The 25,561-nt window shown below is 34.6% G+C and overlaps 1 protein-coding gene across 5 annotated transcripts in view; it reads right to left on the bottom strand.

Moving 5' to 3' along the window:
* LOC109097552 (protein ITPRID2-like) overlaps positions 1 to 25,561 on the bottom strand; it is a 50,903-nt gene that overhangs the window by 19,197 nt on the left and 6,145 nt on the right. For 2 of the 5 annotated variants that reach the window (XM_042731754.1, XM_042731752.1), the window contains exons 2-9: positions 12,465 to 12,663; positions 11,670 to 11,712; positions 9,109 to 9,158; positions 8,469 to 8,522; positions 6,700 to 6,742; positions 6,522 to 6,620; positions 5,720 to 5,928; positions 853 to 1,514 (exon numbers count right to left, since the gene is read on the bottom strand). In XM_042731754.1, the coding sequence (XP_042587688.1) occupies positions 853 to 1,514; positions 5,720 to 5,928; positions 6,522 to 6,620; positions 6,700 to 6,742; positions 8,469 to 8,522; positions 9,109 to 9,158; positions 11,670 to 11,712; positions 12,465 to 12,621 (1,317 nt within the window). In that variant the 5' untranslated portion in view covers positions 12,622 to 12,663. Of the gene's footprint in view, positions 1 to 852; positions 1,515 to 5,719; positions 5,929 to 6,521; positions 6,621 to 6,699; positions 6,743 to 8,468; positions 8,523 to 8,729; positions 9,042 to 9,108; positions 9,159 to 9,337; positions 9,778 to 11,669; positions 11,713 to 11,821; positions 11,858 to 12,464; positions 12,664 to 25,561 lie in introns of those variants that run through there. The other 3 variants (XM_042731757.1, XM_042731755.1, XM_042731756.1) reach the window with 3 other exon arrangements.

Genomic DNA, 25,561 nt, shown 5'->3' with positions numbered 1-25,561 from the left:
AAAAAATACTGTATAAATATAATACTAATAAATGAATAAATAAGCAGTACCAATATTGATATACAAAAAAAATAATATAATATAATATAATATAATATAATATAATATAATATAATATAATATAATATAATATAATATAATATAATATAATATAATATAATATATACTTCCTGCTAAAACAAAAATACTGTATAAAAATAATACTAATAAATGAATAAATAAGCAGTACCAATATTGATATACATAATGTTTTAGATAATATAATATAATAGTAGTATAGGGCTTTAAAAAAACTCTGTTAATATTTTTATTGAAACAATCGAATCGCATGATAAATCAGACTGAAATTAGTTCAGGAGTCATCTTCTAAATCATGGACAGAATCAGCTCAGATGATTCACTTGCTCAACTAAAGTGCATAATATAATATCAAACTCAAAATGAGTAAAGAACTTTTACTTTGTTATGTTGAAAGCAATGCTAAAATAGCAGAAAATGATAGGAGAAAATATTTTATCGTCAAAAACTGGACACGTAAGTTTTGGAGGCGATGGTGTTGGCCACTGATAAAGTTGCGGCAAGCCGGACTTGAGTATCACTGATGAACATTGTCTGCTATCAGGATCCAGCAGCATGGTTTAACATTATCAAAGACAAAACCATAATCCCCAGAACATCCTCCAGGCCCTCCACGTTCCCTACTTATTTTTAGCTCGGAGTGTCATGACCCTCTGCTGTTTTTACAACAAGAAAACTTTAGGAGAAGCTTGGAGATGATTGTCAGCATGAGAACTGGACAAGGAAAAGCAGGGAGGATTGTTTTGTTAAAGTGGAAGCAAGAGATAACCGTACCTCCTCCATTTCAAACGAGTCTCTGGGCTGGCTGAGTAGGTGGGCTATGTGTGGGTTGGGCAACAGGTTGGACGGTTCTTTATCTGGGGTGGAAGTGATGGTCTCATGGCGCTCAAGTTCCTTGAAGTCACTCTCGTCAGACACCCGACTGATGCTCACCTGGACAGGGGAATGTAGCATGTCTTTATCCAGAGCTGGTGTCTCAGTGGAGTGGTCACCATTCATTAACGTAGAGTCCTTGGGCAAAGGTTCTGGGACGTCTCCGTTGACTGAAGCCTCAGAGATACTTTGCTGGGCCTCCTCGGTCACTGTGGCCAGAGATGAATCTTTTTTCCTAAAGCCTTTCTGCTGTAGTTTGTGCTCGGTATCCATCAGTCCGGCCCGTACGTCAGAGTTTGCACCTTCTGTGTTGTCAGCTTCAGACTCTGAAAGCTGTTTGGCTGCTCCTTCCATGGCAGAGGCCAGCAGGTTCTGTTTCGTAATGTTCCGTTTTAGGATCTTGGCTACATTTAGAGCGGAATTATTCCTTTTTAATGGAGAGGGGGTTTTAGTCTCCGTGTCGCCGCTGCCGATTCTCTCCATGGGTCTTCCAGACACTTGGGAGTAGATCTCAGAGAAGACGTTTGCCACCGTGGCCAGAACTTCTGTTTGACGGAACCGACCTACAGAAAAAGAAGGAGAGCTTTAGAATAAGCCATTTCCTGCCTGTTTCCAACTGCAACTTTTATTTACTCGAGAAAAAAAGAGAAAAATTAAAGAAATTAAAGAAATTAAAACTGAAACGATAGAAAACAATAGAGAAATGTTCAATTTTAAACAGTGTTATCTATAATTGCTATGGCAATAAAAAAATAAAAAATAAACATAAATAAAAAATATTAATTGTACATTAATATACAAAAAATATAATAACAATAACAATAACCACAATTGTAATTAGGCTATATAATTTATTATATTATATTATATTATATTATATTATATTATATTATATTATATTATATTATATTATATTATATTATATTATATTCTTTTGTTGTTTTTGTTAATAAATGTAATATAATAATATATATATAAAATATATAATTGTTATTGTTAATATTGTATTTTTTCATATTAACACTCAATAAATAATAGATTGAATATAATATAATATAATATAATATAATATAATATAATATAATATAATATAATATAATATAATATAATATAATATAACATTCTGAATTGTATAGAACGTCAACAAATAAATGAATGAACAAACAAATTAATGATAACGGACAAATAAAATAATTTCTGAAATGGATTAACTGGATTACAAATTAGACTACTTTGACGGTAGGAATCATGGACAGAATTGGCTCAGATGATTCATTTGCTCACCAAAACCTGTCAGATTCAAAATGAGTCAAGAACCGTTTCTGTTTAAGGACTGGTCATATATATCGTTGCTCTACAAAATCGAGTCATTTCAATCAAAATCCATGCGATCTGGAAAATGAAAAAATTTCAGGGCTTCCTGTTGCAAAAAAAAATAAAAAATAAAAAATAATCCTGTACAAAACACGGCTTTTGTGTGACTTGAAGGTCTTTATCAACATCAAGCTCATCATTTGTTCTGACAGACATAAAGGAAAAGGATTTGACAATACTGCAGGCATGTAATGGAATGATAACAAGTGATATAAAGCCAGTGATGTGTGCTGTTCAGAAATCAATAGTCTTCATTTATCTCCTGCAATGCAGCCAGGCTGTCTGAGTCAGCGTTCAGGAACGGCTTGCAGGACATGTGCCAGAAAAAGAAAAGAGGAACAGAGAGCGTGGCTTTCTGTGAGAGAGGGACAAGCACGTCCAATTCAAGATCACAGCCCCCACAGATGACCATTTGGGGAGGAGGAAGCAAGACTTATGTAAGAAAAATCAACAAGACATGGGTGAATAAATCCTCAGAACACCTCACTGTAATGTGAATAAACGTTCACATACACTTCTTGGTTGGAATGCCCACCTAGTGGGTATTAGCACAAACAGTTGGCCTTAAGTGAATTAAAACAAGTGGCAGTAAAAAAAATAAATAAATAAATAAAATAAAGTCTCAAAACCTCTGCAGGGGTAAGCTAATAGGCCTGATGCTGTTAGTAATATTATTTGTTTGGTTACACTTTAATTTAAGTTGTCCTTATTACAATGTAATTATACATTTAAGTACAAAGTAATATTAATCAACTACATGTGCTAACTATATGTTTAGTGTTAGGATTAGGGTTATTTGCACTTAATTGCATAATTTATTGTTATTATAATAGTAAGTATATGTAATGTGTAACAAGAACACCTTCAAATAAAGTGTTACCATTTGTTCTATTGCTTGTAATTTGTTCCCTTCTTCATTATTTTATCATTTACTTTAATAATTGCTTTATTGTAATTACTTGTCATTTGTAACTTGTAATTAAATAAATAATAATTTCTTAAATAACTGCTGTAATAATTACTTAGTGTAATTACTAATATAATGTATTATGTAATAATTAGTTGTATCAATAACTTATTAATAACTATATTTACATGAGTGACAAATTGTTTGTTGATATTTTTATTAATATTTATAGATAAAGTTAGCAATAGCAATAAGAATAGATTAAGATTTTATTTTTCCCCATTTTATTTCATTTAACATTTTTTTTCTCTGAAATTATGAAAAATGCTTTTTTATGGTTTTAATTTCAGTTAACTATAATAACATACATATAAATAAAAATACAAAGACAGACAGACAGACAGACAGACAGATAGATAGATAGATAGATAGATGGATAGATGGATGGGATTCTTAAGTCATATGATAGTATGTGGGTTAGATGCAAGCTTTTATGGTTCTTTTCTTGGTTTGGAATGACATAAGGTTGAGTAAATTATAACCGGCATATTAATGATATTAAAATTGAAATTTTGGCCCAACAGTTCAAAGCCAGGCTAGTTAAAAAGTCGTTTTAGCTGCAAAACAATCCTGAAGCCAAAAGCAGTGCACTCCCAATCAAGCAGGCAAACAAAAACAGGCCTTTTTACAGACTTCACACATCCCTACTCTCACCCAGGTTCTTCCTGTTCCGCTGCTTTGTCTTGGCTCAGTGAGAATTATGCAAATGTAGGCCAATACACAAGCTGGCACAGAGCTGGCACACAGGCCGAATCCTGATGTGAGCGGATGGCAGAATCAGCTCTGCTTGACACTTTCTCTCTCCGTTGCCGTCTGTCTCTCCCTCTCGTTTCTGTGCCCATGGAGGACAATGGCTTCGTTGTGCTCTACTTCTATTGAGCTGAGTCTGTACAGCACTTGTAGTTGATCAGCGAGTGTTGGAAGGCTCAGAGCTCAGCGTTTGCTTGAAGATATATAGTTATTGAAAAATGAGCACAAGATCGTTCTGACTCCATGTTAACAACCAATAATGCAATTAAGGGTGAAGTGTTATTAAAATTATGTCTGATACCGATATGTAGATAAATATTTTCATGCAATGGCTGACAATAAAAATTCTACACTATTTTGTATTACGATTAAAACACTTATTTTAAATGCTACAAGTGAATTTGTATCATTATCTTACAATCTACAGTATAAAAACAAATGGATATTTACACAGTTAAATGATTATTTAAATGAATTTATATTAGGGAGACATTCCATTATAGTAATATTTTAATATTTAAATTTAAAGGTAAAGTGTGCAGTTTTCTGCACCACAAGTAGCATTAAATGGAAGCGCAATCTGTTTAAGTACATAAAATAATACAAATGTCACTACTATATCAAAAAAGTATTATTATAAAAATATTATCTAAAATTATAAAAATTAATTATAGTTACTGTTATTATTTTGAATTAGACTTTATATTTTTAGTTAAAGTCTGAGTAGTTTTGATGTTTTTGTAATTTTATTTTTTTTAAATATCTATGAAGTTATTAATTTTAATTTATTAGTTTAATTTTACTAATATTTGGTACTATATACTACTATAATACTTCATGTTAGTTAAAACATTTTAATATTTAAATATTTATAAAACTATTAACATTTTTGAAGATTAACTTTAAGCTTAAATGCACAATTAAATAATTGATGATAATAACAATAAAGAAAAAATGTGTAATACCAGTAATTAATACCAATGAAGAAAAAAAAAAAATACTGGTCAAAAGTTATAATTATCATTCATCGCTAAAATTGATTGCATGTCAGAAATATGCATCAACACTAATAGACTAGAAGCAAACCAAAATACAATAAAGATTTGTGAAACATTACAGAGATTATGAAAAATTATTCAGAAATACATAGTAGATCGGTAAATGCGCAAATTTTGCTTTCAAATATGAGTAGGGTGTGAGCGAGGAGCGAGAAATAGAAATCCCGGAGTGGAGTTATTGGAGAATGTTTTGCATGTGAGCCAAAAAGGAAAGTAATTTTGAAAATTAGACAAATGTATTAACTTTTTTATGATAAAAGATTTCTATGACAAACATTTTTTATTTGGTATGACATGCACAATAAGACTGAGAACGTGCATTAAGAAAGTAAACAGTCAATTTTGACTTTGTGTTGACTTAAAAGTTGTCCAGTTGCCTGGCTACAATGTTTTTTCTTCGCACCATGGCTAGCGAAACGAAACTATGATGTAATGATTATTATTTTTCCAATTAAAAACCGAGAGACAAACAGAAATTACTAAATGCTGTAAATGCTACACCCCTTCTTGCAGCATTTAATATTTCCTTTCATGCTTCCATGATTTTGAACGTGCACAGGCATGGTGGCTGAAGTACTATCAGATACCATGGATTGTGTTGACAGCACAGTCTACATACTTGTCAGGGCGTAGTTTGGGTTCTCCAGCTCCATGCGCTGAATCTGGGCTCCCAGGTAAACTTTGATGTCGATGCCCTTTGCACCAGAAGAGGAGTTGAAGAAACGAGAAGGGATTTTTGAGGCGATGTCGGGCTCCTCACGCCCAAAGCCAAGGTTGTACAAGATCTCCTCTGGATCCTCCTCATACAGGTCCAGAAGTTCTGACACACTGCAGGAAAAGCAGCAACTATTAAAGACACACACCTTCATCTACATGCAAACTGACAATCGATGTTTGCCAAAGCAATTCATTACAGTCACTGCATACAAAAGATCTTCAAAAAACTTTACCATGTGACCTTTCACAGAGTACATTTTAAATGTAAAAAAAAAAAAGTCAGCTAATATTTATATTAATATTTTGATATTAATATTGATTGATATTTATTGAAAAGGTAAAGTGTGCAATTTTCTGCACCATTAACAGTATCAAAAAGAATTACAATCCGTTTGTGAACATAAAATAAAACAAAACTAAGTAATCAAGTTACAGATCAAGGCTGCAAAATTAGTATTTGCTTTTTTATTATGTTGATATGTGAATCTAGCTCAGTTATGTAGGAAATAGGTTGCCATGGACCATATGGGTGTAGAATATATATGTATTCTACATTTTATATTATTACTATTTACTTAAATAGATTTACTTGTATGGCTAAAATTATTTTAAAATATATCAGATTCAGACTCCTTGCCCAATCACTGGTTCACTGGAGATTTTGCATGTGTCAATGACCGTAGTACATCATTCTTGTAAAGTACCTGGACACGGTGGTGCTGCTCTTTCCAGAGCCTGTGGAGTTCATACTTCTGCCCTTATGCTTGAACTGGCTCCTTTTGGCCTCGGCTGCGATTTCATAGCTGAGGAAAGAAGACATCGACCCACCTGTGACCAGACCAAAACAGAAAGAAATAGGAACATTTTGGAAGACCTACTTACCCATTAGCCGCTGTTTTTGTGCTGCTCTTCTGGAGGTGATTGGCTGTAGAGACGAGAGAGAAAGAGAAGCTTAACTGTGCTGGATTCCTACCTAATTTGATACCAAATTCCATTGAACCCACCTGTCGACCTTTGCCACAACAAGTGCAATTACCAAAAGCCCTGGCTGTCATTTTAGCATAGTGGGAGTTGTCAGAAATTCCTTACGAAAGAGCCTTACTCAACATTGTGACTGTGTTAATTTCCAAAAGTGATTTATTCAGCGGAGAACCATCCACTCCGGATGACAATCCACATTGTGGAACATTTTCCTCAGCACTTAGCACACAATGACAGAATTATATGAGCACACATCCTAACCTGCCAAACGATTCGTGTTACAAATCACATTAGACACCAGGTTTTAGTTCACTAAGGAGGACAGGATTGAACACAGAGACGCAGAGGACATTAGCCAGAGCTTTTCTGCCCTGAAGCGTTCCGTCTTACATGTACTCATCCATCAGCCTCAGGTAAAAATGCTCAACCTTAAATTTCCACAGAAATTCCAGCAACTGGTGCTGCCTGATTCCTGTGCTCTTGTCAATAAAAGCAAACAGAGTTTCAGTGGAACTAGTCTGGACTCGTTTCTTCACATACAGACACACTGAAGGGTGACATCTGCTCGACTGCAATAACACAATAGCTTGTGGAGAGTCTGTGAAGAACGTTTTCACTCGACTTGTTGTGTTGTTTAAACTAGTCATTCTAGGAACTGTAAAAAATACACCCACACATATAATATACTTTACCAAGAAAAAAAAAAAAAAAAAACTGTATTACCCAGGAAGCATAGCATCATAGAATGCAAGTTTATTTTTCCCTCTAGAAATGCTAGAAATGACATGTTAGTGTTTCACTGAGAAAACAAAACAAAACACACACACACACACACACATATACATATATATATATATATATTCATTGATTTATTTGGGTATATATTTTTATTATACACAACACACAATGACATGCATGCATCATTAGGGAATCAATTTTACATATATATATATAAAAAACTTTAATTTTAAAATATTTAAATACATAATATTTATTTGTTTTTAAACATTCTCTTTATAAAGTTAGTGGACATCATGTACAATATTAATCTAACAAATTAATTTATTTTTTAAACAAAAATTCAGCAAATCCTTTTAGATAAATAATTTAAAGGGGTGATGATAAATATTTATGATTGGAAAATGTTCCATTTTGGACCCTGATCATGCAACAAAAAAAAGGTGTAAAATAATTCCTGATTGCAAATAATTGTCAGCTAACAACAGACTTCTGCTACATTTCTGACATTGAGACCTTGTGGAATAAAAAGTGAGATGCAAAGTCACTTTTTTTTTTAAAGCGTTCCACACCCGCTAACACATGGGCCATTGGGTGCAAACCATGAAACCAGAGATAATTTATCTGATGTGCCAAGACCAGTCTTTTAACCTGAGTATCACATGCAAGTGTGTGCATGTCGCCCTGTGTCCTTGTACAAACTCAAAACAGCACATAATCCAAAGAGAAAACAAAGACTAATCAGCACAAAACTCGACAAATGATATACTACATTAACAACAAAACAACGGCAGCAGTCATTCTTGATTGTCGGTCGGTTCAACCTCAAAAAATCTATGTGGAATTCTTGAAATTATTTGTCAGATTCCTCACAAAGGAGCACACTTGAAAGCAATTACGTCAGATTGAGGCGGAAAGTGGAGAGTACTCACCCTCAGCTCCCAGGGACAGGTCATCTTCAAAGCTACAGCCATTCTTTAATGGTCCTAAAAAAAAGCAAAGAGAACAGCTTTAAGAGAGCAAACACTTTGCACTGACCCATTGTGCCAAACAAGTGATCATTTCCCCATTCTCTTCCCAATAAAAAACTCTCCAACACATCCAAGTAGCACTTCAAAGCCCGAATGTGGCTTTAGCTCGCACGCACTGAGAGGTTAACGGTAAATATTTACTCTTAAGTGCAATTGCCTTACCTAAGTAGTTATCTGAAATAATGCCAATGCAGTTTTGAACGACCTGATCCATAACACATTATCCTGCTCTTGGATTCGGTCCTGTTTAGCATTAAACTCTGAGGAAACATTCGTCTAATCAGGCACTTCTTTGCCTGGAGTGTGTGGGGGTCTGCTATTGGCCCCAAAGCAGTGTGCGTGTGTGTGTGCCAGTGAATGTGCATGCGCTGTAGTGCAATGTGAGAGACCTTGCTCCAAAGTTCACAAGGAGTGGTAGAGAAAAGAGTCAGCAGGCAGTTGAGTAACTTTTTGCAGTAAAACCTACTTCAGACTTACATAGAAAACATCTGTAAATGCAGATAAACACAGCAATTTCGTCTGAAGAAGATGATAGACTCACCTCTGGACGGACTGCCGCTTTGTTCGTCCAAAGAGGCCCCGAGAGGAGTCCTGTTGAAAGATCAATAACACGTCATATCCTCTTTCTACTCGCCAAATCTCTCCCTAAAAAATGTCACTCGAGCAGAAACACACAAACAAACTGCTTTCCCTCTCTTGAAGTATTATTTTACTTTAGCAAAGCGCTGACACAGATTCTCTTGGCATGAACTTGTCGTCTCGACACTTACAAAAGGCTGCCTTCGAAGTCCCCTGCCACTTTCATCTAGACACCTGGAGATCCGAACGGCGTGAGAAAAAACACACACCATGTAAAACGAGGCTAAGAATAGCTCGCGTTCTGCCGCACGCTGGCCATGTTTCACAACACCAGCGGCAGCACCACCGCTCCGGATATCGAGCAAACTCTCAGCAATAGAGACACTTACTTTTCCTGTCAGGCTGTAGGAGGATGTCTGTCTCGTGTGTGTTTAATGATAATGAGCAGGAATTGGGAATAGGACAAGCACGAGGTATTTTTATTGACCTAGTGTGTGGTGTTGATGCTCAAACATGCTGCATCTGGGTTCATTGGGGGCACTGACACTAGGAGCATTTGATTAAATCAACTGTGAAGGAAGAGATCAGCCCAAAAAATTAATTTTGCCATTATTTACTCTTAATGCCATCTCAAACTGGTTATTTACATTTAATAACAGGTAGTAGAACACAAAATGTGTATGAGTTTTGTTTTTAGTAAAAGTTATATATATATATATTTGTGTGTGTGTGTGTATTAGTGCTGTTATGTGTTTTGTCTGTTCATTTATTAAAGATTTTGTTTACATAATATATGTGTATGTACTGTGTATATTTATTATGTATAAATAAATACACACACATTCATGTATATATTTATTAAAAAAACTTGTTATATTTATACATTGAATATATTTATATATAATATAAATTATATGAATATAAATATATACATATAAATACATCTAAATAATTTCAAAATATATACTGTGTGTGTGTGTATTTATATATGCATAATGAATATGCACAGTGCACCCACATATATTATGTGAACAAAAAAAATATTTTATAATATTTTATAATATTGATGTAATCGTGATTAATCGTTTGACAGCACTAATATATAATATATATATATATATATATATAATATATATATATATATATATATATATATACACAGTATGATAAACAATTATATCCTACAATTTTATTACATATACTAAAGTTTCAAAAGTTTGGGGTATGTATGATCTTTTTTTTTCTTTTTTAATAAATAAATACAATAATACTTTTATCCAGCAAGGATGCATTAAATTGATCAACAGTGACAATAATGTTTTATAATGTTACTAACACTTTTATAATGTTACACAAAATAAGTGCTGTTCTTTTTAACTTTCTATTCATCAGAATTGATGATGATGATGATGATAAGAAATGTTTCTTTAGCACCAAATCAGCATATTAAAATGACTTCTTAAGGATCATGTGACACAGAAGACTGGAGTAATGGCTACTAAAAATTCAGCTATGCCATACAGGAATAAATTATATTTTAACATATAATCAAATAAAAAGTAGCTATTTTTAATTGTATAAATATTTCATAATATTTCATAACTTTTTTGTTAAAATAAATGCAGAATTGTTCAGCAGGAGGGACCTTTAAAAACATTTAAAAATTGATTTTTCAAACATGATGTGGGCCCATTTTAGTAATTTTCTTTACTCTGAAACAGCACCATAACTTAATTCTAAACAAGTTGTTTATTCCTTCACTGTACCAAAAAAAAAAAAAAAAAGAAAAAAAAAATACAGTGAGTACAGCACTTGGCAGTGGTCAAAATCACTTTTGGATTCATTCCAGCTTTTAAATTCAAAACTTCAAACAGCAATTAAATATGACATCATCAACAACAAACGGTGCTTACATGTTCTCTGTGAAAACGTGAGTAAGTGACGTTAAGCCAAATTACCTGCAAATTCAAACAAACATACGGCTTCCTTCTAGATCACGAGATGAAACGGATGACAGGGACACGTACCAGAAATTCTGGAATCTCTGTTTTGTTTTTCACATGGAAGGTTTATGTTGGTCATGGAGGACGTATATCTACTAAGTAAATCAATGGCTTTTTCCTCCTACGCTTCAGAGCTTAAAAAAACAAAAAGCAGCCTGGCAGTATAGAGAGAAAGACTAAAAACTCTCTGAGGAAAACTTCAGCAGTAATGGGCCCCAAAGGACTCAAACAAGCCACCAAAAAAACCCGGCAGCACAAAGAACAATAGTCAGTCCTCACAAGTAACGACTTTCCTGACTCTGGGAAAATCACGGTCTGAATCCACTGAACTATTCACACAAATCTCTCAAATTTACTGCTTGTCAGAGACACCAAAGACAAAGGACAGAATGCTTTTCTATGCCGCATCTGAGCGTTTTGTTTACTTACCAATTCACGTCATACTGTGGCGTGTACACAGATCATTCTCACACCATTTGCATTTGTATTTTATGAGCAGCGAGTTTGTTAGGTAACTCACCTGCAGGTCCTGAGCCAGTTCTCTACTTGATTTGGTTTACGACCTGAGGAGAAAAAAAATACAAGTAACTGTTCCGTGTAATAAACAAATTAATTTCCTTAAAAGCAAAAACAAGCAAAGAGTAAACAACAAATCTAACAGTGACGACTCACACAGAGTGGTTTTCTGAACTACCACTGTGGTCTGCGATTCTTTCGTTTTCCAGAAACCTTTACTTGCTCTTAATTGGTTTATTGTGACTTGAAATAAGAATCAAATGCCAAGCCCAGCAGCCAAACCTCTGTAATCTCTCCCTGCTGTGTTCAATACCGCATTACAGCTTCCAGTACACCTTCCCAAAGAGCTTCTAACCCCCAAAATCCCAGCATCGAGTTGGGAATCTCAGATATAAATGATAAAAATGACAACTGTATGGTTTGCATTTGAAAATAGAAATATCACGCCAATCTTTATAGTTCGATAAATGCTGACATTCACAAAATGCAGACTGTTATCTGTAGGCTTAATTCATGTAAAAGTATGGTAAAAGCAGCTCAGTTACATTTAAAGACAATACAATCCATAATAGGCAAATGTCCTGTTAAAATATTAGGTATTGGTATCAGCCCAAAATAAAAAGTTAATGACGTAAAAGCAATACACAATTGAATACACATTCTACTTATCTTAGTTCTTGCAATAAATATTTTGAATCTACATGGCTGCTCGATTAGTTTAATTTCTCTAGTATGTAGTATCTGTTAGTACAGAAACAAACAGATCTGAGCCGTTACGCCATTAACAGAAGCACAGTACCTGTTTCTGAGGCTGTCGAAGTCTTATCCTCCATAGGCTGGGCAGACAGCGGCTCCTCTGCGCCCTGGTCCTGAGACTCAGAAGCCTGCCAGGAGCCTCGGCTCTGAGCCCAGGCCCTCCTCTTGAATCTGGCAGGGGGGGACTCGCACTCCTCCATGTCCTTAGCTCGGACGGGATACTACAGTGGAGGACAGTTCACCTGCAGAGAAACGAAAAGGGACGGAGTCAGACCTGAATGACACGACAATAGCCAGCCCCCCTCTCTCCGGAGGGATTGATAGCAGGCCCAAAGAGCACTGTCTTGTGTTATATGAAGCAGATATGTAAGAATCTGAATGAAGTCACATTAACCAAAACGGTTCACAACAGAACTGCAAGAGCCAACATGTCTTTGATGCATTAGGGGTGAAAACACAATGTGTAACAGACCATGTGTCACACTGTCTGCAATCACACAGACACCCGAAATCAAGAGCCAAAATGACTGTACAGACAACGTTACCTAAGAAACGTGAATAGCATGATCCAAAACAGACTATAATAATATATATGCATTAGCCTAAATTTGTATGAATTCCAACATTCTGACTTTACATGATAATTAATGTGAATCTGTAATCTAGAGTGAGTGTAAAGGATATATCACAAAAGCAAAGTGTTAAAGGAAGAGCTCCCCCGAAAATGAAAATGTGCTGAAAGTTGTAGATGAGTTTATTTCTTTAGCGAAACAGATTTGGAGAAATGTAGCATTACATCACTTGCTCTGCAGTGAATGGGTGCCGTCAAACTGAGAGTCCAACAACTGAGAGTCCAAAAACATCACAATAATCCACAAGTCACACACATCAATGAAATAAACAAGAAACAATTCCATCATTAAGGCATTTAACTTTAATCTGTTACGTCTGGCCAAAATATGAAACCATAATCTACAATAATGCTTCCTCTAGTAAAAACGTTTATCACCTATTGTCCTCACACATCAAAACCCATGACATATTTCTTTAGAAATGTTTTGGAATTTGGAATGTTTACACTTGTAAACAGTGTTTTTATCTGTGCATATCTCTTGCCTGATTCAGACAAGATGACCTTTCGCCGGAGAAAGCAATACACTTGTATTTTAGCCAGAAGCAACAGTTTGAAATTAAAAACATCATAAAGATGTCAGATGTGTTGATTACTTGTGGATTTTTGTGATGTTTTTAATCAGCTGTTTGAACTCTGATTCTGACGGCACCTATTCACTGCAGAGGATCCTTTGGTGAGCATTTGACATAATATTAAATTTCTCCAAATTTGTTTTGATGAAGAAACAAACTCATCTACATCTTAGATGGCCTGAGGGTATGTACATTTTCAGCATATTTTCTTTTTTGGGTAAACTATTTCTTTAAAACAGCAATTATCTGTGGCATGCTTTTGTCCAATAATAGAAGATGGACATGCAGAAATGAGACACTGCAGAATTAAACAGCATAATCATCCTGACACAGTCAGCCTAAATAGTCTAAAGCGAACATTTTTTGCAATACATTTTATTTCTATATATAACATCACCAAAATGTGGTGATAACCCAAATAAACAACCTATGTCTGTCCAACAGAAATACATTTTGCTTAGCAAGAACAAAAAAATAGAGGGAACATTGATGCCAGAAATTACTGGAAAATCAAATAAGAGATGAAGGCCAAGTGAAGGCAGCAACAACAAATAACCAGCATGAGAAACTAATAACATCTACTGAGATTTCAGGATTTTTGTCCATAAGAAGCAAACCAAAGAAAGAGAGGGAAAAGGAGGGAGAGAGAGATGGGGGCGGAGCAGGGGTCTTAACTGGAATATATGGTAAAAAAGAAAGAGTCCAAAAAACAAGTTGAGCAGGAAATGTCTGTTTAGTTGAAAGATTACAAGCTGGTCCAGAGTCATTTCCTGTTTTGGATATGGCACTTTTTGAAGGAACAGATGAGCTTGATCAAATGGGATGGATTTATAAATCAGCGTTCTGATCTCCCAAAATTCACACACTACTATTAATAGCATGTGTCTATTTTCAGACTGATCATCGAAGTGTGACACATGTAAACCACCAGGAAACACCACCACATTTTATTACCAAAGTCTTGTGATAATAAGGAAACACATCAACACTGGGGAATATAGGCTACCTGCACGAATACACATTCCAGAATCAGAATCTACAGCAATGCTTCTCAAAATAAACCAAACAAGCATTAAAGTAAGCTTAAATCACTAAATCTTGAAAAATGCATATATGAGGCAGCCGAATTTGAAAAGATCTGGAAATGTCATGGAAAGCAATAAAACCTTATCATTTCAGGGGCATTTTTAAAATACATTTACTACTTATGTCAAGCTCCAAAATATTTATTGGGTAGAAACTGTGAGTAAAAAAAAATTTTTAAAATGTTATTTTGTGAGCACTAATGGCTTTGACTATACATCCGCCTCTTTAATAATTATATGGATACATTAAAAAAAGAAAGAAATGCACATGAAATATTAATGAGTGGATTTCCCCCCATTATTTTAGAAATAAAATTAGCAATACAAAAGAAACAAAACTACCACAGTTATGTCTGGAAATCATCTGACAGGAACAACAGTGAATACAATTATTTAACAGCCATCCTACAACAATATTTGACGGAAAAATACTGCAAAGCAACTAGTCACAATCAAGTATTCCATAGAGGCATGTCCTAATATTGTAGAATTGTCTACTAGGTTTTGATAAATAAGTCTAATAATGCAAACACAGTCTCAGTTTCAGCTGCATATCTGTTCACAGGTTCAAATCCCATCATAGGCTTGTTATTTTTGGACTCCTTCAACAGAATTGATGTCCAGTCTACTTGGTAAAAGTTAAAAGGAAGCAAACAGTATAGTACTCCAGAACGTAGACTCCCTAAAAACCATTTCAAACACCACTTTTCTCATTAAAAACAAATTGTTCACTCGCAACACACAATGATTAATTACATTACCACACAAACAGGCCCTCTCTAACATCATGTTAAGCGTAATTTATGCATCATTGAAATATTAATAAATACTGCAAGTATGAGTCCTACTACCAGTTTGATACATGGCTGCTCCAACAAAAAAGAACAAAATGCTAACCTAAATAGCGTGTTGATAAATTCAATAAAGAGACAACAAGAAAGTCTGTCAACAAGCCATGTAACAGCAGTCAAATATGAGAGTAACACGCTCCATTCCCTTTCACAAACAGCGTCGTTGTTTAATTCTATAAACACAGGAGGACTTGTGCTCTCCGCTCCATTTTGGACCTGCAATTTGTAAACAGTGCTGACTGAGTTACATACTCTGCTTTAAATGGATAGAGACTTCAGGAAGGAGGATGAGGAAAGCAGTGACTTTACATAAATAAGCGCTACTAAGCAACGTCAAGAATGCCGCTCATCCACCAATCACAGAACAGATGCAAAATGCTAACTAGGGGAAACCTCTGCAGTAAACCCCACACACAGCAAACAGTGTCCCAATATTCCCAGCAATCCAGCTGTTATGAACCTTGCATTAGATAAGATATATGCATTCATTCGGCTGTGATACAAAAACCCCAAAAAGTTGCATAAATTAAATTTCACCCTAACTATTTTAAAATGCATCTTAGTGTGAACAACTCATCTGTGCATATTATTTTTATTTATTTGTTTATTTTTAACTTTTTGACTTCGTAATGTTTAATCAAAACTAAACCTTCCATTTAAAATGACCTTCTCTGATGAATGCAGAACGTATGCAATCATAATTTAACCTTTAAGTAAAATAACCAAACTTAGACCCCTTAAAATGTAGTATATAAGTAAACATTTTGGTCCATATTGGTAGGGGTCACGTCTCAGTCCACTTTTTATTCATACTATGGCTTTGTGGAAACCAAAGAACTGTAATTTAATATTCAATACATTTATAATAATAAAAATAACAAGAAAAAGACAATATATGTATATATAGTGAACAGACTTTAATCAGATTTTTTTTAAAAACTGATTAAACCCTGATCCTTTGCCATTAAAGCGGACTAACCACTTCAAACACTGTAAACCAATAGAGTCTGTGATGAATAGCTGGATGTCAGAGATGTGAGGAAAATCAGTGGCCCCCTCAATTCCACAGAATAAACATTCTGTCGCTATCATCCTTCTCAAACTGGTCAACAAAAGCTTGTTTGGCTGAAAACGCTGACTATTTTTAAAATGCTGCATGCACCCCACACATGCTCCCGCTATGACCTCTTTTCTGTTGAAGTGAGGACGTCCCAGTTCCCACATCTCAATCCAGATTTGACCGGTTGCTCGATGTGTCCGTCCCCACGTCCCAAGGCCCCAAACAAAAACAGGACTGGGGCTCCAAGACAAACACGGCACAAACAACAGAACATCAAAACCCATCCTAAGAAACATCCCACAGTTAATGCATCATGCTTACACAGAGACCTAGTGATTTAAGACCATATCCGGTTCAAACAGGCTGATTCTCAGAAGAACCAGGCGATTTATTGAATATTCAGGATGACTTCACTGGAAATATAGCCTATATTTAAACATACATACTTTTGGATATTCAGGATATCACAATGTCATGATATTTTATTATGCTTTAAAAAGACAGTGTCATCAGACTAGTTTTCCGAATAATTCCTTGTCTCATGAGTATGAAAGCTTAAGACAGATGAAGTATTAGTGCTTCTAGTTATACATAAAGGTGACAGTATATAATGTATGTGCCACTAGCATCATCAAAAAAATTACAAAAATAAAACCATGTCCATTGGATGGACAAACTAGTAATTATTAAATATTCTTCAAGTGGAAAAAAGTGGTGGAAACACACTTTGATTAATGGCTGTTCGGTTGAAATTATGGTTCCAGACATAGCAAATGCCCAAATGTTGAAAATATATTTCATCATACATGTTGAAAAATATTGAAATGTAATTGCTTTTAGCAATTTTGCACAGCCATAAATCTCAGCACTATCTATTTTAACCTTTAAAAGGAGCTTAATCATTTTACAGACACCTACAGCTAAAACAATATCCTAGTGAGGAAAACACAACTAGCTTTAAGAAAGAATGGCCAGTGACCTGAAAGTAATGTTATCTTGCATCCATGCAGTGATATCATGAGCTTCAAAGCAGAACAAGATAAGTCTTACCCAGCAAGCTGCTCTTTTTGAACCACACCTGCAATGTTTTCTTCCCAAGTTAGAAACACAATATCCAGTTTGCGCCAGTGGCTTGGTGAACTGCCACCCTCAATGACCTTTGGTATTGGCTCTAAACACAAGCCCAAGGCCTAGCCTGTGAAATAACATTGCATTCTGACGAAGTCCTCCATTGTGATATTGTTTTAGAGACCACAGCATCTATGAAAGAAAAGGTTATTCTGTAGCCTTACCATAAGTCCCACGGGTGTGAGTGTGCTGCTGTTGACAAAATTTTAGGGCCAAATATAGAGCCCTGTGGTACGCCAAAAGCAAAACAATCCTATATTTCTCTAACTCAGCGTTTCTAAACTGATAATGTTCTACATATTACTATCACACAAATGTTTTTACAATAAGGTATTAATACTTCAGGATCTTTTATAATTTCTTTATTTCTTTCTTTCTTTATTTATTTTTTGCATTCAGGCATAGCATTTTCTACAGATCAATTGATGGTATGAAAATGGTGCATCACAGACTTCTATAAGATGCAACACTGGCCACAAGTGAAGCTAACCAAATGAGAGAGATTGAAAGTGATACCACAGATTCACTCTCTCTCCCACGCTTTAGGCCCAATGTCAATCCCAATCCAATTATGTAACTGTGATGCATCGCAATATTCTAAGTCGTGACACATGACGTGAATGATGAGGTAGTTGCTGATCCCCAAACATAATTTTAAGATAAGAACATTACATTGCATAGAGGACATTTCGGTAATTGTATAGACTATGTTTCTGGTCTTTCACATGCCGTGTGAATACCACAACATGTTGATATGGGCACCAAATTGTATGTGGTATGTGTCACATATGCACCACAGACAGGAAATACGTAGAACAGACCTAAACCTAAAACTGCCTCACTGCTTTCAGCTTAAAAAGAGATCAAGGGAAAATGTTTCCAAAACGTCTCTTTGTTATGCAAGTATTCACCGGAGGGCTAAAGTCTAAAATTCAGTCTCCTCTGAGGATGTGACAAGCTTTTGTTTTGAAAATGTGACAGTACTTACAGTAATGGCATTTTGGGTAATTCTCCCTCTCTGCTTACATTTGAGTCTTTTACCGCTTGTCTTCTGACAGCAAGTGAGAAGAAGGATCGTGACAATAAATTCAGACACCATCAAACTCAGAGTGTCCTCAAGAACCAGAACAGCTGGAAGTTTCCCTGGCACACACACACACATATAATGTGTGTTGTAAACAGTGAAGCACAATGAACTATATTTTTTAATGGATAGATAATATATTTAAAAGATATTTAATTAACAAAATATTTTTCAAAATGTATTTCAAAAAGAAAACATCTTCAGTCTTGCAGTATAGCCCACATTTAGGCTAAAAGTAAATCTTGATGGAATAGCTTACTAGTTATTATTTAAGTTTAATAATCTTATTTTTTTCATAAATTGCAATATTGCTTTTTTTTTGGGGGGGGGTTCCTCTATAATTGCACACACATTCATCACAGTTCTTTTACAGTGTTAGCAGACAAAAGCAAAATCATATCATGCAGTAATTGCATGTGTTATTACAGCCATTCTTAACAGTTTTTGCTTCAAGTTCCATTATAATTTCCACATCAAGTGGTGACCCAACAAATTAGCATAACTGTTTATGATACACAGGTAAACAAAACGGACAGTTTATAAACATTTATTTTACCTTGCATAGATTTTGTACGTTCTAATAAATCAGGCATCTGCCTAATTTGTCTAGTTTCTAAGCAACAGACGGACCAAAATTTTAATGTCAACATCAAAAGCCTACTCATTTTAAGATTGCTATCATAAATATTCCCCTTAAATCAGTGCAGAAAATGTGAGTACACCGATTCCATCTGGTCTTTCTCATTTTCCCCATTAGTTTAATGCTAAATATGTTTCTAATAGCAAGAGGCAGATAAAACACTGATTTGTGTTCCTCTCCCTTGCTGCACACTGATTAATGTTTTTTTAATCCAAGTGTGTTTTATGGCACACTTTGTATTCCAGACACTGTGTCCTGGAGCTTGGAAGCGAGCAAGGGTACAAGAGAGAAGGGGGTGCCAGGGTAACGCACAAGGTCAAACAAACCATTTGACAGCTCTTAATACTTTACAAGTGGCAAAAGCAACAGGACATTCTGTCACAGCTACTCTACCACCCAAGAAATGAGATGGGGAGATGTGGGATGTGATCTGTGTTTGGAGAGCTGATGATGTAACCTAATAATAACCTAACATAACCTACACAATCAACACAGTGCTTGTAATGCAGTGAAGTTAGTTATTATCTTAGACCTTAAACAACATACCTCAAGCTGTGTGAACCACTGCCGTCGTGCTACTTGTAGCAAAAATGAAGCCAAACGACATTGTTTCTTAACAGTTGATGTCCCTTAATGATTTGTTTAGTAGCCTACTTCAACAATAACTGATTGTATCATTCAAAAGTCTGGGGTCAGTAAGATTTTATTTTTTTTGTATTTTTTTTCTTTAAATTTTTTCCAGAAAGGATGCATTAAACTGATCAAAAGTGACAGTAAATAGATTTACGTATAATGTTAGAAATTATTTTTTTTTTTATTAAATGCTGTTCTTTTTAACTTTCTATTCATTAAATAATCCTGAGAAAAATACATTGCAGTTTCCATTAAAATATCAAGCAGCACAATTGTTTTCATTGTTGATAATAATAAGAAATGTTTTCTTGACCATCAAATCAGCATATTAGAATGATTTCGAATATGTTGATTTAAAAGAATATGGTATTTTCTTGTTAGGATTTTAATGTTTTTTTTAAGTGTTTAATTAAGCTACACTCTTTGAACAATTACTTACTCTAATTCAAGTGTCATAACACTTTAGTACACATAATACCATAATAGTCCTGGATTATTTAAGGTTGGACATGACGCAAGTAACGACATGCACCAAGACCGGAACCGTTTTGACTAGGGCTGCCCCTAATAGTCAACTAACCGTTAATCGTTCAGAAGAGGCTTGGTCGACCAAAATTTTATTAGACACTTAGTCGGAGAAAAAAAAAAAAAAAAAAGATGAAGTCACCCAGTCTGTGACGCACAGATCATTAATGATTGGTAAATTCAGTACATCAGACAGGATATCCAAATGCGCGTCTATCATTCATCGACCTCAAATATGGCTTGTCATCTGAAATATGTTAGTATTAGCAACTTTACATGGCTGCTCAATCTAATGTTAATCTTGAGAAATATGAGCTATTCAACTGTCTTACAGAGTGTGGAAGCTGAATAACGCTTCACAGGACAGATGGAAGCGCTGGTGCGCTCACTTGCTCTTAAAATACTCCCTCATTTTTGGTCATACAGATAAGAGCAAAACATCTCGAATTTGTAAAGACCCAACATTTATTTGTGTGCACTCACAATGGCAACAAAACATTGTGCTTTTTTAAAATAATGAAAGCAAACAGAATATGCGTTCTGCCGTCTCTGTCTTTGTGAACTTGAGCACAAAACTCTGTGTGTATTTGCCTTACAGATATGAAAACACACTGTAAAAAAATCCAATTAACAATGTTGGAAGGGCAAAAATATTTAAGTTGAACTAATTTTATTGCTTGTGCTTAGTTGAGAAGACATATTATATTAAGTCTGCACAAATATATTTTAAAAACATTAAATGAATGGTTATTTTCAAATCCAGTCAAATTCAGAATGCCAAAGTTTGACTGAACTTATTAAAATAAATCCAGCTAATGCTGAAATCATTCCGCACGTGCACGACCCTGAGTGACTTTGCGGGAGAAACAGCGCTGCCATCTTTCAAGTTCACGCGTTAGGTAAGTTCCACTAAATAAATGTTGTTTTTTAAACTAAACTTAACGAGAAAACCATGCAACATATTCAGTTTTTTGAGTGGATATTTAGAAAGTGTTTTATGAGTTGATGTGTGGATATTTAAGTGTATGTCAAGTTCAGGCGTCAGGTGAGTCAAGTGGCACTGAACAAATATTTGTACTTAGACTGAATTTATCAATAAATATATTAAAATGGTGTAAATGTTTTATTTAAAACATATATATTTATACACACATGTACAACAAATATAAAAACATCTAATAAGCATTGTATGATATGTCTGAGGGAAATTTAAGTTAAGGGACCGTTGTCTTCTTGTTTAATCCATAAAACACTTAAATGTCAAAAGCTGTTACTACAATGAATTTGAGCTTAATTTGGCTAAATTCACACCGGTTAAATAGTGCTTGTACTGCGCATTATTTTCGTCATTCCTGAAGGTTTCACGTTTTTTTTTAACTTAAAATGTACTTTTCGGTCTCCATCAGGGTATTAGCCAAAGTTTTCATTAGTGCTTTGTCATCATTGCAAGATTTCAAATGCAACCCAGTCAGTTTTTCCAAGGCACCAAACACCGACTATGTTTTGTTTTTAGTGATTGATAAACACCAGTTAATCATTTTTAATAATTTTGTTAAACTATAAAAATATATGAAAGCAACAACTAGGCCTAGTTCCCCAGCAATTTCTTATGATGCCCAAATAATAAATCTTAGTTGAGGTAACATATAAAACACATGGAGTAAATGGTTAAATTTTAATTGACATAACTTTCTGTAGTTTTTTAATGTTTGACCAATTAAAACATTTTAGCTGAATGGACTATAAAACTAGTTCAGTAAAGGTTGAGCAAACTAAAAAATAATTCAGGCAACACTTTGAAGTTAGAAATCGAATGAACGTAAAATTTCTGTGGAACTAATTACTAAATAATAATAATAAGTGGAAACAGCTTGAAATGTTTCACAGTGCATTTATAGAGAGCGAAATGTCTACTTTCAAATGAACCAATTCAAATGGAAAACAAATGCTCAGATGATGTAATCCGTATGAAACATGAATACAGGCGCATCACTACTGCGGAGATGACGAGTCAGTGTCACCGACTTCATCCCTTAAACCGAGAACAAAGAAAGCACTAGTTTATCAATGAATTAATAAAATGTTAATGCATTCTCCTTACTGTTTTTCCCCTGACACATTCATAATCATTACTTCTGCCGGTGTGATATCGCAAGCTTTATGAGTGCACTTGAGCGCTTATTAAGCTATGAAGGCAATTAAAAGCTTGGTATTATGATTTAAATGGTTTATTAATAAAAGTGTGATTAGTTGACTAATGCTTAAAATTAACGACTACTAGTCGACCAGAAAAAACTTTAGTCGGGGGCAGCCCTAGTTTTGACTGACTTAAATGATTCAAACTAATAACTGAATGGTCTTTGATTGATTCATTAAAAGAGAATCCGCTCAGAAGAGTCATTTGCTCATGAGATAGACTTTACTTAGTTGGTAAAACACAGTAAAGAAATCAAATAATAGAAACGGATTTCAGTTCCCAACCCAAATTGTTTCCTTATTTAAGGGCTGTATCAGATCTGTTGCACTACAATCATCCAAAAGAGGCACAATAGAAAAGCGACATACAAAAAAACTGATTATACAAGCCTGGGCCTCCTCATCGGCTGCCTGTTCCAGCAACAGAGACACACCATGTACCAGCATTACGATAAAACCGTTTAATCATTAGCCTGAACAAGGTCAGCGGTTCCCAGGGTTTCAATTTGCGCAGTGTGAAACAAACATATGGAGCGCCCAGGGTGTTATTGTTGGCATGCTAGCACAACAGACACCGGGATTCAGTCAGAAACAGGTGAGGCTCCGATTTCATACCTTTCAGCAGAAATCTCTGACTCACAGCACCTTACAGAGTAAAGCTTAAGTGAGTAATATTAATGTTTTATTTTTTCATAACATCACAAACGCACGCACACACACGCACACACACACACACACACACACTTGTGATGAATAGCACTGACATGGGACCCAGAGGAGGGCTGGCTGGAATCCCAGGAACTAGGCCTCGGCTAAGGATCTGATTATGAAAGAAATATGGAAAGCAATAAGAGGGAGTTGATGAGATAAACCAATGCGTGATCCATCAGACTACCACGCTTCTTCAGAACAGCCATGTAAACATCTCAACACATGGTCCTGATGGATTTATGAGCGCATTGCTTATCATTCCAGCTACTCTTAGATACTCAACGCGGAACCGCCTAGAGCACTGCCTGAAGTACACGTAGTGAATATTTAATGACAGCTCTTTCACATGAATTTCAAGCTTAGAGAGGGAGAAAAAAAACAAACAACAAAAAAACAAATGTCAAAGCTTAAATGTCATTATAAAACTTTAAATTCTGTTTAGAGGAGTCATTTTTAACGTCACTGGAAACTGTAGATAAACACTTGCGAATGCTGTTCTATTTTAATTAGTTTGGTGACAATAAACAATCTACAGTTAGGCTAATAAAATATATTCCTTGGCATTTTTATTATTAATAAACATAACTATTTGATGTTTCTTAATGGGAATGTTTACACATGAATGAAATTCTGCCATCAGTTGTGTCCACACAAAACTGAGCCCCATTGACTGTCAAAATGTGTTCCAAACATTTCTTGTATACATTTCAAATAAGTTAAATCATACAGGATTGGAATGACAAGAGGTTGAGTAAATAGTGAGAGAATTTTCATTTTCGGGCAAACTATCACTTTAATGTAATCCCATTTAAAAGCAATAAGCTTTACTCTGATTTTCCCACAGTAAAGGAGGTATAACATGCTCTGTTTTGCTTTAGCAAGCAGTACCCTAAGGGCTAAAAACTTTTGAGACCATGTAAACTAGTTCTCACTTTCCTGAAATGTCTCACCCGTCAGGATCACTGTCATCTAAAAAAATGTAGAAAACTGTGAGTGATGTGTCTTAGGCTAGCTCTGATGACATACAGTATACACCACTAAAAGCTGATATGATTAACATTTGGCAGATAAACCAACGCATAAAACTTTGGGGTAGGTAAGAGTGTTTTGGTAACACTTTACTTAAAGCCTTTATGTATAATGCATTATAAAAGTCTCATAAATAATTGTAACCACGGTTAATACATTATAACACTTGTCAATTCATTGTTACACTACACATTTTTAATTTGGTTATAATTATTTATGACAAGATGTTATGTATTATAAAACGCACATTATGAATACTTATAATACATTATACCCTTTAATAACCTTTATAATGCATTATACACAAAGGCTTTAAGTAAAGTGTTACCTTTTTTATGCTGATAAAAGAAGTCTCTTATACTCACTATGTCTGCATTTATTTAAAAAAACTGTAAAATCAGTGGTATTGTGAAATATTAGTACAATTTAAAATAATAGTTTTCTATATTAATATATTTTAAAATGTTTTTTTTTTCCTTTGATGGACACCTAAATTTTCAGTGTCACATGATCCTTCAGAAATCATTCTAATATGCTGATTTAGTGCTTAAGAAACATTTTTGGTCATTATTATTGGTAAAACTTTACAATAAGGTTCATAAGTTAATATTAGTTAACTACTTTAGTTAACGTGAACTAAGAATGAATAATACTTCTACAGCATTTATTCATCTTAATGTTAATTTCAACATCTACCAATACATTATTAAAATCAAAAGTCGTGCTTAACATTAGTTAGTAGTGCACTGTGAATTAACATGACCTAACAATGAAGGACTGTATTTTCATTAACTAAGATCAACAAAGATTAGTAAATACTCTAATAAATTAACTGTTCATTGTTTCTTCAGGTTAGTTAAAACATTAACTAACGTAACCTAATTTTAAAGTTTTACCTTATTATTAATATTGTAGGGATGCACAATAAATATCGGCATGATATTTAATGCACATCTCATCAGTAAAGCCAGTTCTGTAATCAGTGGCAAATC

Source organism: Cyprinus carpio, chromosome B9, assembly GCF_018340385.1.
Source record: "Cyprinus carpio isolate SPL01 chromosome B9, ASM1834038v1, whole genome shotgun sequence".
NCBI lineage: Eukaryota > Metazoa > Chordata > Actinopteri > Cypriniformes > Cyprinidae > Cyprinus > Cyprinus carpio.
The sequence above is the reverse complement of the archived record's forward strand: the minus strand, read 5'-3'. Positions and strand labels throughout refer to the sequence as shown.